The 16143-nt window shown below is 36.1% G+C and overlaps 2 protein-coding genes across 2 annotated transcripts; one reads left to right on the forward strand and one right to left on the reverse strand.

Annotated features, from left to right (window-relative positions):
- Window positions 1-1341: 1341 nt before the first annotated feature.
- On the forward strand, window positions 1342-12277 carry LOC107805046 (DNA mismatch repair protein MSH6). The gene is made up of 21 exons (XM_016629020.2): window positions 1342-2462; window positions 3055-3148; window positions 3282-3384; window positions 3468-3521; window positions 3654-3728; window positions 4028-4096; window positions 4211-4294; window positions 4393-4584; window positions 5500-6050; window positions 6124-6253; window positions 7135-7226; window positions 7318-7496; window positions 7567-7769; window positions 7859-7960; window positions 8643-8805; window positions 9821-10110; window positions 10182-10319; window positions 10799-10878; window positions 11006-11105; window positions 11355-11484; window positions 11708-12277. The coding sequence occupies exons 1-21, from the start codon at window positions 1580-1582 to the stop codon at window positions 11938-11940; spliced, it is 3945 nt and encodes a 1314-aa protein (XP_016484506.1). The 5' UTR covers window positions 1342-1579; the 3' UTR covers window positions 11941-12277.
- Window positions 12278-12485: 208 nt separating this feature from the next.
- Window positions 12486-15731, reverse strand: LOC107805047 (uncharacterized). Its single transcript, XM_016629022.2, has 7 exons — window positions 15480-15731; window positions 15265-15336; window positions 14239-14312; window positions 13626-13785; window positions 12982-13062; window positions 12773-12868; window positions 12486-12655 (listed from the first exon to the last, which is right to left on the reverse strand). Exons 1-7 carry the CDS (start codon window positions 15633-15635, stop codon window positions 12614-12616), a joined length of 681 nt encoding a protein of 226 aa, XP_016484508.1. The 5' UTR covers window positions 15636-15731; the 3' UTR covers window positions 12486-12613.
- Window positions 15732-16143: the final 412 nt, after the last annotated feature.

Genomic DNA, 16143 nt, shown 5'->3' on the forward strand with positions numbered 1-16143 from the left:
CCTTCTCAGCTCGTTAAACTTGTAGTCTACCGTTATTTCTCATCAATATCAACTAACTATATAAAAGGGTAGAACTAAACAACAATTTCGAACTCTTCTACGTAACATGCCAAAATGGACGTTCAAATCGAGACAGAGGATCAACCTAACTCCCAGTCCTTACTTTTCGTCCATCTTCATTCAGTCCGTAACATTAGCATATCAAACTAGGAGATTTTAAGTAGAGCTAACTAGCTAAGAAGCACTTTTCAATTTAATAAACAGAAAAGAAACCTTTCCGCTTTCAGCTTTTCATTTACCAGCTAAGAAATAATAGTGATTACAATGATTATGATATGGAGCTAATGAAACGCATTCAAGATTGTGGTTTTGCAGTCCAATAAAGTGGGTGAAAAAATAACATCATAAGAGAGTTTAAATTTTATTAGAAACAAAAACATTAAGGGGTCGTTTGGTTCATATGCTAGCTATGGCAATTATATTGAGATTGTTTTTGCAGAGATTAATAACAAAGAGATTGTTAAGCAGTGATTGAGATTGAGATGAGATTATTATACATGAATTATTTACTTTAAAAGAACATTTTCGTCTTTGAATAGCTTTATCGCATCATTGGTTATACATGTATTCTGGGTACACATTATATCCTACATAAAATAATACATAAATTCACGCATAATTTAATGCAAGTATTATCTAATACTAGTAACCAAACATTGCATTAGTTATGCAATTATTACTCTTTTCTTTCAAGTTTACTTGTCCACTATCGACTTGGTGAACACCTTAAGAAACAATAAATAATATAGTAATTTTACTATATCACTCCTATTTATTATATATTTAAAAATAAGTAGCACTTAATAACAAGGGTAGAATAAGTATAAAATGATGAACTATCTATTGATTTTTTCAAATTGGACAAGTAAAAGAGAACTCTTATTTTTAGTATAGTGAACTAGTAAACTTGGACGGAAGGAGTATTTTGTAATATGTGTCCAATAGGAAATGGAACTTGCGACCTTCAGTCACTTTTGACACCCCTTGACCGTTGCACTAGGAGATTGTCTTGTGTCAAGGGTTGTCAACCCCTTGTATATATTCAATTTTTTTTAAAAAATACTTATCTACACAGTGTTATTTTCTGTCGAACAAGGGTAGCTCCGCCCCTGTGTCCAATATTGTATCTTATGCGGGATTTTATGTTGTAATTAACTATTTCAAATCATTACCAAACAACCCCTAATGTGTGACCTTTTAACTTACTGTTGCTATAGTGACATTGCAGGTGGGGAGCAGTATCAGAAAAATAAATAAAATAAAAATATGCAGCGCAATAATAGAGTTGCAATCGCCAGTGAACCAGTAGGAAGAAGGGCTTAGAGGAGGCTTCCCGCCACTCAACGTTCACTCTTCCCGCAACTTCGAAACCACTATATATATATATATATATATTTATATATACAGTCTCCGCTTCCACAGAGTTCATTCTTCTCATTCACTCCCACATATATTCTCCGTCCCGCTCACACTATTTGCTACTGGTCACCATTCTCTTCTCCATTTACAGTCGCCTCAAATGGGTTCTTCTCGCCGCTCCAGCAATGGCAGATCTCCGATCGTCAATCAACAGAGTCAAATCACTTCTTTCTTCTCTAAAATGACTTCGCCCTCACCTTCTCCTTCCCCATCACCTCTTGTCCCTAAAAAAATTCCAGTCAAATCTAACCCTAACCCTAACCCTAATGCTGAGCCTAAACTTAAATATAGTCCTAGTACCAGTCCTTGTGCTAGTCCTACGACACCTTCGCCTCTACAGGTGAAGCGGAAGATAACTGCACCTATTTCTGCCATTATTGACCTTAAGCCGTCGTACGGGCAAGAGATAGTGGGCAAAAGAGTTAAGGTCTACTGGCCATTGGATAGAACTTGGTACGAAGGCTGTGTAAAGTCTTTCGACGGTGTTTCTGGTGAACATTTGGTTAAGTACGACGATGGTGATGAGGAAATGATTGATTTAGCTGAAGAAAAGATCGAATTGGTAGTCGAGGCACCTGCGAGAAAGTTGAGGCGGTTGCGGAAATCTTTGGTGGTGGAAGAAGCTGAGGAGGAGGAGGAGGAAGAGAAATTGGAGGATTTGGAGAGCGTTGAAGATGATTCTGAGGATGAAGATTGGGGAAAAATTGCGGATAAACAAGTGTATGAAGACGAGGATGTTGATGAGGATATGGACTTGGTGGTTGAGGAAGAGAAAGATGATGCTGTTGGATCGAGAAGCAGGAAAGCGGGTGCGGATAAGGTGGTGGTGTCGAGGAAGCGGAAGAGTGGTGAAGGGGTGAAGTTAAGTTCGAGTTCGAGCAAGAAGAGTAAGACTCTTGCAGATAAGAAGAGTGCTAATAGCAAGGTGGACAATGCAGTGAATGGAGTAAATGGGAAAGAGCTTGTTAAAACCAATGAGGATTGTAAGTGATTGAACCTGCATTTTTTGCGTTCCTCTTGAGTTCAGTTTACTTGTTGAATGCTTCATAATATTTGGTGGTTGTGACGTTGTACTATGATAATCACTGTCATAAAGGTATTCGCTCCCTATATTATGGTTGACCTGCTATGGGTATATATCTTATCCATAACATGAGCATATTAAACCATGAATATTGTTGTCCCCAAGTATGTATGGCTTATTGTGACTCTTTGAACTTGTATTGAAGAAAAAGAACTGTTTGCTGATCTTACTTAATATGGTCGTTTCTGCAAGGGAAATGTAAAATGGTTGGAGCAAGGACCTGACAGGAAAGATCGGAAATGAAGGAAAAATTTCTACTTGTAGAAAAAAAAGAATGAAAAATCTGGACTACATTTTGATGGTTGGATCCAAATGAAAATGTAGACTTGTAGTAAGTTATCTGAAGTTGCCTAATTCGGCAATAGCATTAGATTTGCAGTTTGTTACTGTGTTAATTTAAAATTTATTCCATAGGTGGTAGAATTGACGAGAAAAAATTAAGGCTTAAATGTAATATGGAATAAAATTGTGGCAGCTCTGTTGCCTTGCAGGTGTCAGGCCAACCAACAATGATAACGTACTGCTGTGCGGTGCAGCAGATAGATTCGGACAACGTGAAGCAGAGAAATTCCCTTTTGTTGCGAAGTAAGTTCTTCTTGCAATATCTGCTGCAGTTCACTATTTGTTTTGTTTTATTTGATCTAGGTGGAGACTAGTGATGTTTTACCATTTTGCTTGTTATGGCCTTTTTCTGAATTTACCTTGTGTGCCGAAACAGAGATAGGAAGGACGCTAATAGGAGATCCCCTGGAGATGCCAATTATGATCCAAAGACTCTTTACCTACCTCCTAATTTTTTGAAAGGTTTAACTGGTGGTCAGGTAATTGGATTCTCCTGGGTTGATATCTTTGGAGTTCTTTTCCCTTTCAGAATGAGTATTTAAATGGTGTAAATGATGCGCAGAGACAATGGTGGGAGTTCAAGTCGAAGCACATGGATAAAGTTCTGTTTTTTAAGGTAATGATGGTGACATCATATTGATGGCTCAATATTTTTGCCAATGAAGTTGCTGTGTGGCCTTCTCATTTCATCTTCTTTAGTTTGCCCTCTATGTGATGAATTTTAATTATCCCATGATTTGTGAATCAGATGGGAAAGTTCTATGAGCTTTATGAGATGGATGCACATATTGGAACCAAGGAACTTCATTTGCAGTACATGAAGGTAACTTGAGCCTATGCCCCCAGAAATAGAAAAATGAAAGAAAAAAAGATAAAAAACAATTTGGTCGTCACCATGTGTAGATATGCCTAAAAGAGAAAATATGGTCCCAACATCATCTTTTACTTTTCACTTATGCTTTTCCCTGTTCAGAAAGTGAGTGTTTTATGCTCTGTATCACGGTTTGATTAAATTGCATGTTTCTGTTTTAAGGTAGTACCTTTTCTTCCTTTGCAATGGGATGTTTTAGTTTCATTCTTCAGTTCCTGTGCATCTGTGCTGACTGTTGCCTGTATCTTCAGGGAGAACAACCCCATTGTGGATTTCCAGAAAAGAACTTCTCAATGAATGTAGAGAAGTTGGCGCGAAAGGTCGTAATTGCTAATTGCACAATGCTCAGTGTTGGCTTTATGGTTCAAATGTTAGCTAGACTGCCTGGTCTTTTCATGGCAGGGTTCTTATTCTTAATTGCTTTGATGGGGCAGGGTTATAGGGTTCTTGTGGTTGAGCAAACAGAGACACCTGAACAGCTTGAGACTCGTCGAAGAGAGAAGGGATCTAAAGATAAGGTCATCATTATGGCTACATAAGATTGTCGCAGTCATAGTGATGACAATTTTACTTTCTTCAATTCTTTCTGTAGCTAACACATCATACTGTATCCCAGGTCGTCAGACGTGAAATATGTGCAGTGGTCACTAAAGGAACATTAACTGAGGGAGAAATGCTCGCAGCAAACCCTGATGCTTCATATATGATGGCAGTGACTGAAAGCTCTCAAACTGCTGTATTGCAAGGGAAGCGTACTTATGGTGTCTGTATGGTGGATATCACCACAAGCAAGGTTATTATTGGACAGGTACTGGGCAATTGCTTATGAATTTCTGTAGTTTCTTGGTAAAAAGTTTTATGCCATTTTGTTCCTAGTCATGTGTAGTGTGTTTGCTGTCAATCAGTCTGATCCTACAAGGCTGCTCTCTGTGGATGATAGTTTTTCACAAATGTTCCCTCTAAATGCAATTTGATTAGCTTAATGTGAATGTTGCATACCTGAATTAGTTTTCATCAACCTTCCCATATAGAGATGTGCACTTCACAGGCTAAGGGCATATAATTGGCTAATCAATCATATCGATAGGTCACAAAATTCAATTGTCAACGGTAATTATTTATAAGATCAAACCATGTCTCTTGAATAATTGAAAGTAAGAGCACAAAGAAAACTTCACGACATTTATTATTTTCCATCCTTATAACCTCGTTACGACCACACATTCATTTGGGTTTCTAGCATCAGCATCACCTTCTTCCTTCTTATTTACTTTATCAATGATCTCTTCTAAGCTGTTTTTACCCAAGTCTCCAACATGTTTTCTTGATAAAAAAATAATGATCTCTTCTAAATTTTTTTGTTATGTTGACAACTCGTTAATTTAATGTGAGACTCTGTTTGTTTGGAAACAACTTATTTTGTTTGGTTATGAAAGTAAGTGCAAGAACATTCAAGTGTAGCATGCACGAGATGATTAGGTGTGCCATAAGGCTGTTCTATCTGCTTGCCTACTGTCTGGAATCAATCTTGTCTTGGGATTCTGTTGCCAGTAGACTGAATGACACTTGGTATAGCAGGGCTTCTATACTGTATTTATTTAAAAATTCTTAATTTCTGAAGGAACCTTGTCATCATCTCTGTACTGTATTCCATCCCTTTATTGGTTAATCTTCATTTTGTACTGAAATGAAAAGTTAGTAATTTGATGTATTTCTTTGCCAGTTTGAGGATGATTCAGATTGTAGTGCCTTGTGTTGTCTGCTTTCTGAGTTAAGACCAGTGGAAATAATAAAGCCAGCTAAATTGCTTAGTCTTGAGACTGAGAGAGTACTGCTGCGGTACACACGTAATCCGCTGGTAAATGAGTTGGTTCCTGTCTCTGAATTTTGGGATGCTGAGAGAACCATTTGTGAGGTGAAGGCAATCTATAGGAATATGAGCAGTCCACCGCTGACATCATCTCCAAATGAAATGGAATCACATGAAAGCACTACCTCAGAGGAATATGGTGAAAGGAACCTTCTACCAGATGTTTTATGTGAGCTTGTAAATCTTGGTAGGAATGGGAGTTATGCACTCTCAGCACTAGGAGGAGCTCTATACTACTTGAAGCAAGCTTTTCTGGACGAATCCCTGCTCAAATTTGCGAAATTTGAACCACTTCCCCTTTCTGGTTTTTGTGATAGTACTCAAAAACCGAATATGGCTCTTGATGCAGCTGCGCTTGAGAATCTTGAGATATTTGAGAACAGTCGAGATGGAGATTCTTCAGGGTATATCTAGCTTACTTTCATTTAGTTGATTATATTGTTGTGAAACTTTGAGGTGATTCATTCATTAATATAGGACATTATACGCTCAAATCAACCATTGTATCACAGCATTTGGGAAAAGGATGCTCAGGTCATGGCTTGCAAGACCCTTATATCATCCAGAGTCCATAAGAGAACGTCAGGATGCTGTAGCCGGATTAAAGGTACATTCAGGGTCCTAAGGTTCTGTGTTTGTACTGTCTTTTTTTAGAAAGGTAACAATTTTATATAAATGTTTAGCAAAAGGCTGTGCTTGGAGTCATCTTTACAACTTTCAAAAAGCAAAAAACCCAAGTTCTGTGTTTGTACTGTTGATGGTGAACTTTTGCACTCTTTGGTTCATGGTCCTTGCTTGTGGCATTTTGTTCTCCCTTTTTGGCTGGGTAGGGTGAAAATTACCAATCCATCTATCAAGTAAAGTACCGTCTAAAGGTTGGATATATCGAATGAAGAAGGCATCACATGATTTGGACTGACCAGGTTGAAAGCATTCATTATGCGACAATGTCACAGGTGATTATGTTCACTCGTTTGCTGACAGCATGATTGCATCTATCCTGTTACTTGTGATTGATGGTGGAAGGTTTTTGGAGCCTTCACTTGCTGAGTAGTGTGCTTTGATAGTTTTGCAGTAAGCAAATGCTTGGTACTGGACCTTCCGTCCATCTTCACAAAGTGAAACTGATACATCAGATCTTCTCAAATACAGACTGAATGATATTATAAAGAATTGGTTTATTGCATTTATTGTGGCTTTAGCAGATTCTTGTTGCCGAATGTTTTGGTTCTGGACTATATTTATACTTGAATTTGCTTGTCGTTTTTGCTTATTCAACTTTCTTTTTCCTTTTTTATTTTGCCCTTGCATATATTGTGGTAGCTTTTTAATGAGCTTCTATGACAAATGATACTTGAATTTGCTTGTCCTTTTTGCCTATTCAACTTTCTTTTTCCCTTTTTATTTTGCCCTTGCATATATTGTGGTAGTTTTTTAATGAGCTTCTATGACAAATGAGATGCTATAATGTGCTCAATGCTTTTCTAGGGGCTCAATCTACCTTTTGTTCTTGAGTTTAGAAAAGAGTTGTCAAGGCTTCCTGATATGGAACGGTTGCTTGCACGCCTCTTTGGTAGCAGGTAAAGATCGATAATTATCAGATTCAATATCTTTTTTCGTTAGAGGTAGTCACCTCTTAAGTATGTTGCTCTTTAATTTGCGTCAATGCAGTGAAGCAAATGGAAGAAATGCAAATAAAGTGATTTTATACGAGGATGCAGCAAAGAAACAACTGCAAGAGTTCGTATCTGCTTTACGTGGATGTGAATCAATGGTGCATGCATGCTCTTCACTTGGGGTGATCTTGGAAAACATGGATTCAAAGCTACTATATTATCTATTAACACCAGGTATATAAATTCAATTATTCAACTATGCTGCAATTTCTGGTGGTATCTGATGGATTAATTGGATTTATAGGTAAAGGTCTTCCAGATGTAGATTCAATTCTCAAGCATTTCAAGGATGCTTTTGATTGGGTAGAAGCAAATAACTCGGGCCGTATTATACCTCATGAGGGGGTTGATGAGGAGTATGATGCTGCATGTAAACAATTGCAGGAGATTGAACTTAAATTATCCAAGCACTTGAAGGAACAGAGGAAACTGCTTGGAGACTCATCAGTAAGAACATAGATTTTAATGTGCAGTAGGAGTTTATTGAGCAATAGGCAGTTATTCAGATCCAAATCATATATGTGTGAACATTGCAGATAGACTACGTGACTGTAGGAAAAGATGCATACCTTTTGGAAGTACCAGAATGTTTGTGCAGGAGCATTCCGAAGGAGTACGAATTACAGTCATCGAAAAAGGTTAGTTGGCATACTTCTACATGGCCAATGCTGAACATACCAAGGGTTGTGAATTGTCTTCATGAGATTTCTTGCTACGTAAGTCAAAATTTACCTATTGCTAATGAGATTTAGAAAGTCCAAAGCTGGTTCCGTAGTTACATGCGGTGCCTATTACTATTAATACGATGCTTGAGTCAACCTAGACGATGGTTTCAAAACCTTCATGTAGAAGATTGCTAATTTTAATCAAACTGTTTAACACATGTTCATTATTCCATTGAGCTGTGCATGCATGCAGTTGATGCTGCAGCTTAACAACAGCTAATTGCAGTGTTGTAGTTTTTTATGAGTTCTATTGTCCTCATTGCAAATACTCTCCCTTCCTTATGTGGTTATCTGTATTGGGTTGGATGAGGAGCATGAAGATTCATTTAATCTTTTTAAAGCAGTGGCGATTCTAGAAACAAAGGAACGATACTAGGAAATTTACTATGTGGTATATTGGACTTCGTACTAGGTTTAAACAAGTATATCATCACCCAGTAACTGTAGTTTAATTACCTGGTTTGTTGGTTAGTAGTAGCTGTGCACCTGCTTTCTTTTTAGAAGAACTGGCTGTTAATTGGTCATAGAAGCAATATTTCCAGCCATGTGCCATTACTGATCTTCTACTTTCCCCTATAAAATATCTGGCATGCAGGGTTATTTCAGGTACTGGAATCCAGTCTTAAAGAAATTAATCGGAGAGCTCTCACAAGCTGATTCAGAGAAGGAATCTAAGCTAAAAAGTATTTTGCAGAGGTTGATAGGACGGTTTTGTGAACATCATAATAAGTGGAGAGAATTAGTTTGTATCACTGCAGGTATTGTTGACCCTTAATTTGGACATGGAATCAGATATTGCTCTTAAGTCTCTTTCCCCCTCTATTCATTTTGGAGCAGTACTATCATTAGTGCTCAATGGTGAATCTAGTTAAGTCTTCTGGAAAAAAAAATCATACTTGCTTATGGTGGAAAAAGAATAGGTTACTTTCAGGTTCTCAGTTTTCTTTGCATATTTTTGGGCAGCGACATGATGTTCCATGGAAGTTACTTGTTCCTTTTCATGCATACTTGATTGTATTCTTTCGTTAAGAAAATTTGGAGGTGGAAACTTATGTATCATTCTTTTGTCTGCTTTGTCCTCCTGGTGACAGCTCAATCAGTCTGCCCACTAAAAAAAATGCTCTGCCCCAGCTGAACAGTGGATTTGGAAACATAAAAATCTCTAATTAAGGCTAAAAGAAGTCTCTTTGCTTTTGTGTCTCTCCTCTGTATGCGAAGAAACAGGGGAAGTAAAGGTTGAGGAAATATAAGAAACCATAAATAGTGTATTCTGAAGTAAAAAGCAAGATAAGAAGATGGTGATTCTTTTTTGATAAGGGAAGAAAAAAAGAAGGTGATTCTTTTCTATCAATAACTCGTTCTTAATTTCATAAGATTCTTTTAAGCAACAGTTAACGGAAGGGCGTCGACATTCCAGAAAAGTGGAGAGGTCTCTGTGATTATAACAAACTCGGAGGGAGGCTCCCTAATTTGTAACAACTTTTTCTCAGTTAAAAAATATCTTGGTTATTATGCTCATTTGACTTCAAATTAGAGGAAATTGGGAGGTTAGTCACTATGTCCAAATCAATTCCTGGTAAATAGCACTGTGTTGAACATAACTAATATCCTCTTGCTTTAGAAAGAGCTTTTTGCTCGTGAAGTTTAAATTTATACTTGGTAGAACTTTGATTCAAGAGCATCTGCTATATTATCAGGTATTTAAACAAAAGAAGCTTAATGATACACAATTAGGATCTTTAATACAAGAAATGTGGCTGTTATCTCTTGCAGAATTGGATGTTTTAATCAGTTTATCTATTGCGAGCGATTACTATGAGGGACCAACATGTCGTCCAAACATCAAGTCAGTGCCAAGTGAAGATGATGTGCCAGTTCTTCATGCTGAAAATTTAGGACATCCTGTTCTTAAAAGTGATTCTCTAGATAAGGGAGCTTTTGTTTCCAACAATGTTTCCCTTGGCGGTCCTCCGAACGCCAGCTTTATCCTTCTTACTGGTCCTAACATGGGAGGGAAATCCACTCTTTTGCGCCAAGTTTGCATGGCTGTAATTTTGGCCCAGGTGAGTTACATCCAGTAGAAAATTAGTGTTTTCTCATATATCGATGGCTAAAAGATTTTGACGCTTCTTAGATAGGAGCTGATGTACCAGCATCATCCTTTGACTTATCACCCGTCGATCGTATATTTGTAAGAATGGGGGCCAAAGATCATATTATGGCAGGCCAGAGTACATTCTTGACAGAACTCTTGGAAACTGCTTCAATGCTGGTGAGGTTTTATTGTTTCTAAAGGCTGTTATCAATTTATTGCTTGACTACCATCTGATTTTGTTAGATATATACCATCTGGCTGAGAGTGGAGGGGAGAGAGAATTATGTAAACAAATACATAAGTTAATAATTAATCGACTTATATCGTTGTACCTGCTTAGACACGGTCATTATTAAGAGCAAAATGGGGTTGATATTAATTTCAACTAAAAGGCTGTTATCAATTCATTGCTTGACTACCATTCAGTTGTTTCGGATATAACTATTTAATTGAGAGTGAAGGGGAGAGAGTTATGTAAATAAATAAATAAATAATTGACTTGTATTATGGTGTCTGCTAAGATGGCCTTAGACATGATCACTATTAAGAGCTAAATTGGGAGATCATTATTGGGTTGTTGATATTAATTTTGCACTCTCGTCTTCATTTAGTAATCTGAACATTTGTTTGCTTGGGGTAACTATCAATGATTGTAGTCTTTGGCGAGCCGTAATTCACTTGTCGCACTCGATGAACTTGGTCGCGGTACATCAACTTCCGATGGACAAGCAATAGCGTATGTGCCAATTATACAAAAAACATTTTTGATTATTTGTTACGGTGTAGATTTTATTCTCTTTCCCTTATTTGCTCAAACATTTTCACCTAAGATCATTATGTTATGTTTCTGGTTCTGTTGGCAGTGAATCAGTTCTTGAACACTTTGTCCACAAGGTGCAATGTCGAGGAATGTTTTCTACCCACTATCATCGATTATCTATTGACTATCAGAAAGATTCCAGAGTACTGTCTTCCAATCTTTCACTTCCCTTTTAACTGCCGTATTTTATGTGCATTGCTTTAAAGATCAAGCATTTGGCCTGAACATTTTGATGCAATACCTAGAAGAATAATAAAATCAGACAGTTAATAAGTGGATGCCTTTTGGTTGATACTCATTAGCTTACTTGTTTTGATTTCGACTATTAACCTGCTAAAATCGGATGCTCAGTAGATCACTTACTTGGAATTCTATGTTCTTTGGTTGTGTAGGTGTCACTGTGCCATATGGCATGCCAAGTTGGGAAAGGGTCCGGAGGTCTTGAGGAAGTTACTTTTCTATACAGGTTGACACCAGGTGCATGTCCTAAAAGTTATGGTGTCAATGTGGCACGGCTGGCTGGTATGTGTGTAAAAGTTTTTCTACTGCATCATGAAGTCTTGCTTTATGTATCTTTTCCGTTCCACCTCATAAAGGTTTAGGGGACTCGATATCTCTTTTGTCATCCAATGAGAGGGTCATTTCGCGTTGGTTTGCAACCTTAGTTTGTGAACTTAGGCCTCAATTTTATTTTCACTTTTAGCTTGTTGAACCACATTCTTTAATCTCAGAACTCTCTTTTCAGGACTTCCTGATGGTGTGCTTCAGAGAGCTGCTGCTAAATCTGAAGAGTTTGAAATTAATGGTTACAATAAGCAATCTGAAGAGAACTCCTATGGGAATTTGACAAGAAAGACAGCAGCACTTGTGCAGAATTTGATGAATTTTATTATTGAAGAGAAATGTGACAATGGTGTGGTTCTTTGTGAGTTGAATGGATTGCAAAGGAGAGCAAGAATACTCCTTGAACAAAATTGAAAAGAAATCTTAATGTACATCTCCTAATCCTGTATGGGCATTCTTATTCCCTAGTGTTACTCTGTTGCAACTAATTTCAGTTGCCAATTTTGTATAGAAGCATGCTTTAGCAAAGTCCCCTCGTTGATTAAGGTTGCTATTAGAGTTTTACAAAAGAAAAGATGTTAGTAAGCCAATTTTTTTCTTTACTATTCCAAATTTTGCCCACATGGAAGGTAGCGGACTTCACAACATGGTCAAAGGCAGTAGTTGGCATAGGGGTGTGGAGGGGTAGGTTGTCTCCATCCAGTTTGTAATTTCGTATAGTGAAACATCAAACAACCTAGTTTGTTGGCAATATCTAACCGTTTTAATAAGGTTGGTTTCTCTTCCATTTGACTTGGATCGCAAGAGGAGTTTGGCCAGGGTCGTTGGCCTAACTGAAATATATAAGTATTTCTATTTCGCATTTGTCTTTGTAAGTAAGCTAATAGCAGTAAGTTGTAGTAGTTTGTTAAAAGAAGCAATGGAATTGTATTAATAATCAATCTAACTGCCAAGGAATCTGTTGTGAAACTTTCATTACTCTCCACGTGTATGGAAAAAACCAATTAGATGAGCATCAGCATGATGCTTAGAAAATACAAATTACATTGTTAATGAAAAAAATAAACAATTGGGGAGGACTCTCGTATTAGTTGTCTTGGTCAGAGTTGGATAACCTGTCTTCTGTATCCTGAATAAAGAAACAAACAAAATATTTAGATTGTATTTATGGAGCTAACGAACATGTTAGAAAATGATTGGACTTGAAGTTGGATTGAGTTGACAAAATATATAGAAATGAGATTACCATATACTGCTGTCTAATGATAATCTGAATTCTTGTGATTAACAGGACTATAATGTACATGGGCAAGAGTATTCCAGTGGATTTTATAATAAGCAGCTGCAAGCAGAAAGGACAAATAAGGTTGGTAAGAACTACTTATTACAGTTAAATTGGTACCAAATTACCATTTTATTATTCAACATCACAATCAGATAAGTTGGTACACTTACTGTAGGAAGTGTAAAGGGATAGTTTCTTGGTCCTCCATTGAGCACCTCTAGCAGATGTCTCATCATAAGCAGAATTGTGAACTGCAAAATTAAATTAATACCATAATGTTAAATTGACACCACATTAAGTGACAACCCCCCAACAAAAAAGCAAAAAGGAAAAATCTACGGATATTAATAAATACCATATTAATGATCAATTAAAGATAATGAAGTTAATTAATGTCCACACAGGATCACGAACTAGTGCATAATGCATATGTCATGTGAAAATAACCGAAACTGGACTATTTCCGGTTCATGTTTTTGGGGGCAAATCGCAAGAAGAAAGTTAAATAATTAGTAACTTAAATGTTGGTTTCCATAATAAAATAGTACTTATGAAGCAGCATTGAAGCACATGTGTTTTTGGGCTGTCATTAACTATGTTTGATTATTACGTTTCCAAAGAGACAATTTAATGGTTAAGATGTCACAATTCGAATGGTAAGTACAATTACAAGCGTAAATTTCTCATCTTGACCATTAATGTTGAGTTGGACGTTGTCTATTTCGTTGTTAACTAGTACTTATATAACATACAAAAGCAATGACGCAAAACTCAAGCATTAATTTGAAAAAAGGAAAAAAATTCAAGTGCTTACAATGAGAGCAACAGTTCGACAACAAGAGGCACTTCTATCTGCTGCTTGTGAGCATTCAGAATACTGACTCCTCACCAGCATTTGTCCTTCTTCTTCTGAATCTGACTCCAAAACAACCACTCTTTCCCTTCCATTTTCTATATTTGCTTCTGCATTTCCTCTACATGCAACCAAATGTCCATATATATTAATAACGTTATATATTAATAACGAGTTTAAATTCTATGTACCGTACCGATATAATTTAATTATATATATTGATAGCATAAAAAAGTCTTACATAGTCAGAGCATATAATTTAATTAGATTAGATTCATTAACTAACAAGTGCGTTAGTAATGGTAATTAAATATTGCCCCTCATGGCGAAACTGCTTAATAAACTTGTACTACTACTTATTACTTATTTATATCCATTGTCGGAGATAAAAATATTCAGACATCCCTGGCAGTTTCTATAGTGATGTATTAACTATATATCAAGTACAATGAAGGAGACAATAGCAATATTAAATTTACATTAAAGGCTAGTCTACAAATATAACGTGCCAACTATCTTTCTTTCTTTTTCTGTAAAAATAAATTTCCAGGAGGAAAATTGGTCGAATACATACCTAATTGTCGCAGCTGTATTATCAAGCAAGTCGGCCTTCTTAGGAGGTGGAGCCGTGTATCCAGGTTCAAATTTCTGCAACGTTAAAAATGTCATCAACTTTATAAATTACTCAGATACAGAGTACAAAAAAAACTAATAGTATTTTTTTGATGTGGTCAGCAACACTATAAACGGAAGATATTTAAAATGGACTTCACTTACATATACAGTGCCCTGTAAAGAATTCTTATATTATCAATTACATGTTGTCTGTCTTATATTTTTTGAGGATTTATTATTGATTTTTTAAAATTATCCTAGGTGATCTGATAGTAAAAAAATTATCGTATACTGTCACCCTTAAAAGTTAACCTCTTTAAAGTTAATACATGAACATTGAACAATCCAAATCCAAATCCAAATAGAAAAAAAAATGAAAAAGAAGAAGATAGCAACAGAAAATTACGTAGCTTAAACTGAACGTCAAAAGTATAAGCAACCAGTCAAGAAGTAGATAAGCATAGACGATGTAGACATTTCCATTCTTTATATTATCGAAAGAAAGCGTGTTCTGATTTCTGTCATATGTTAATTATCTTCATTTCCCAAAATGTGTGCATTCTCCATGTCCTATTTTACGCGAAACTTAATATTATTTAGAGGGTCAAATTTAATTGCGATTTCCCCATTTTTGCTTTAAACATTTTGGATTAATACTTATGAACGTATAGTACTTCTCACATGATTTTGTTAAATATTTATTTTTATTTCGAAAAGTTTTATGAATTTTTGTATGAATGGACACCAAAATTAAGGTTTGACCAAAATTAAGAACGGGCTACGCCTGCCTCCATTTCAGTAGAAGAAAAAACAGAGGAAGGAACCTTAAACCAGTAAAAATGGTTTTAAATGACAAGAACAGAATATGTGATTTTGTACGGTAATACAATTTACTAAAACAAAAGAAAACCCAACAAAAATCAGTTCTGTTAGTTTCATTTCTTGAAATTGGAATGATCAAAAAAATAAGAACCGAAATTCGAACCTGTAAACAAATTTCGCAGATTGTATTTCCCTTTTCATTGCACCATCTTTGAATACAATCCCTGTGTGCAAACTTAAAAAAAAGAAAAACAAAAAGTCCAAATTCAATATGTGATCACCAAAAAAATAAAATAAGAGGATCAAACCAGCTCAATTAGAAACTTAGTTACCCAAAGAACATTTAAATGATAAAAATTAATAATCAGTAGTAATTACCTTGACAGTTCCAGAACATGCACAAGGAGCTTCTAAATTTTTACAGCTTTCAAATTCTTCGTCATGGCAAATTCTACATAAATATGTTGAAGCAGAGATGAATTTATATTCATCTACATATATTATCACTTCTCCCATCTGAGTTTTGCTTTTCATAATAATCTGTTAACTTTGCCCGGCAATTTTCTTCTTCTCCTTTCTGTTTTTCTTCTTTCTCTGTTTTCTTGAGTTTTGGAGCGTAAAATATACCAAGAGGATAGAGGCTGAAATTCCAAGATTGCCCTTATTCGGAATTTTCAAATGAATCTACCACATATATAGGTACAAGTTGTACATAATCAATACGCGCTTAAAGAATTTAAATTAAATCTTTTAGGATCTTAGAAAATAAAAGAAAATTATATACAAAGCTAACCATCTTTTTCCATTTTCCACCTCTATGATTAAGCAATTATCCGACATGCATGCCGCAGCGGCGGATCCACCCTATAAATTTGGGTTCCAGTGAACCCATCCGGTAAATTAATTTTTTCATGTATATAATTTACAGAAATGGTCTAATATAATTCTTAGGAACTCATGCACTACGAGGATAAGTGGTGCACTGGCTAGATGGTTGTTTTACTTATCCAAGGACAAATGATTGATTCCTCTTGGACTTTCT

Source organism: Nicotiana tabacum, chromosome 22, assembly GCF_000715075.1.
Source record: "Nicotiana tabacum cultivar K326 chromosome 22, ASM71507v2, whole genome shotgun sequence".
Classification (NCBI taxonomy): Eukaryota; Viridiplantae; Streptophyta; class Magnoliopsida; order Solanales; family Solanaceae; genus Nicotiana; species Nicotiana tabacum.

What these genes read in the sequence shown, in the direction of transcription:
- LOC107805046 (XM_016629020.2), top strand. Translation starts at nt 1,580, where the DNA reads ATGGGTTCTTCTCGCCGCTCCAGCAATGGCAGATCTCCGATCGTCAAT. An exon ending in ATAAAGTTCTGTTTTTTAAG is followed by an intron (nt 3,522 to 3,653) that starts GTAATGATGGTG and finishes TTTGTGAATCAG; the next exon opens with ATGGGAAAGTTCTATGAGCT. An exon ending in ATGCTGTAGCCGGATTAAAG is followed by an intron (nt 6,254 to 7,134) that starts GTACATTCAGGG and finishes ATGCTTTTCTAG; the next exon opens with GGGCTCAATCTACCTTTTGT.
- LOC107805047 (XM_016629022.2), bottom strand. Translation starts at nt 15,635, where the DNA reads ATGAAAAGCAAAACTCAGATGGGAGAAGTGATAATATATGTAGATGAA. An exon ending in CATGTTCTGGAACTGTCAAG is followed by an intron (nt 15,337 to 15,479) that starts GTAATTACTACT and finishes CTTTTTTTTAAG; the next exon opens with TTTGCACACAGGGATTGTAT. An exon ending in GTCGAACTGTTGCTCTCATT is followed by an intron (nt 13,063 to 13,625) that starts GTAAGCACTTGA and finishes TTAATTTTGCAG; the next exon opens with TTCACAATTCTGCTTATGAT.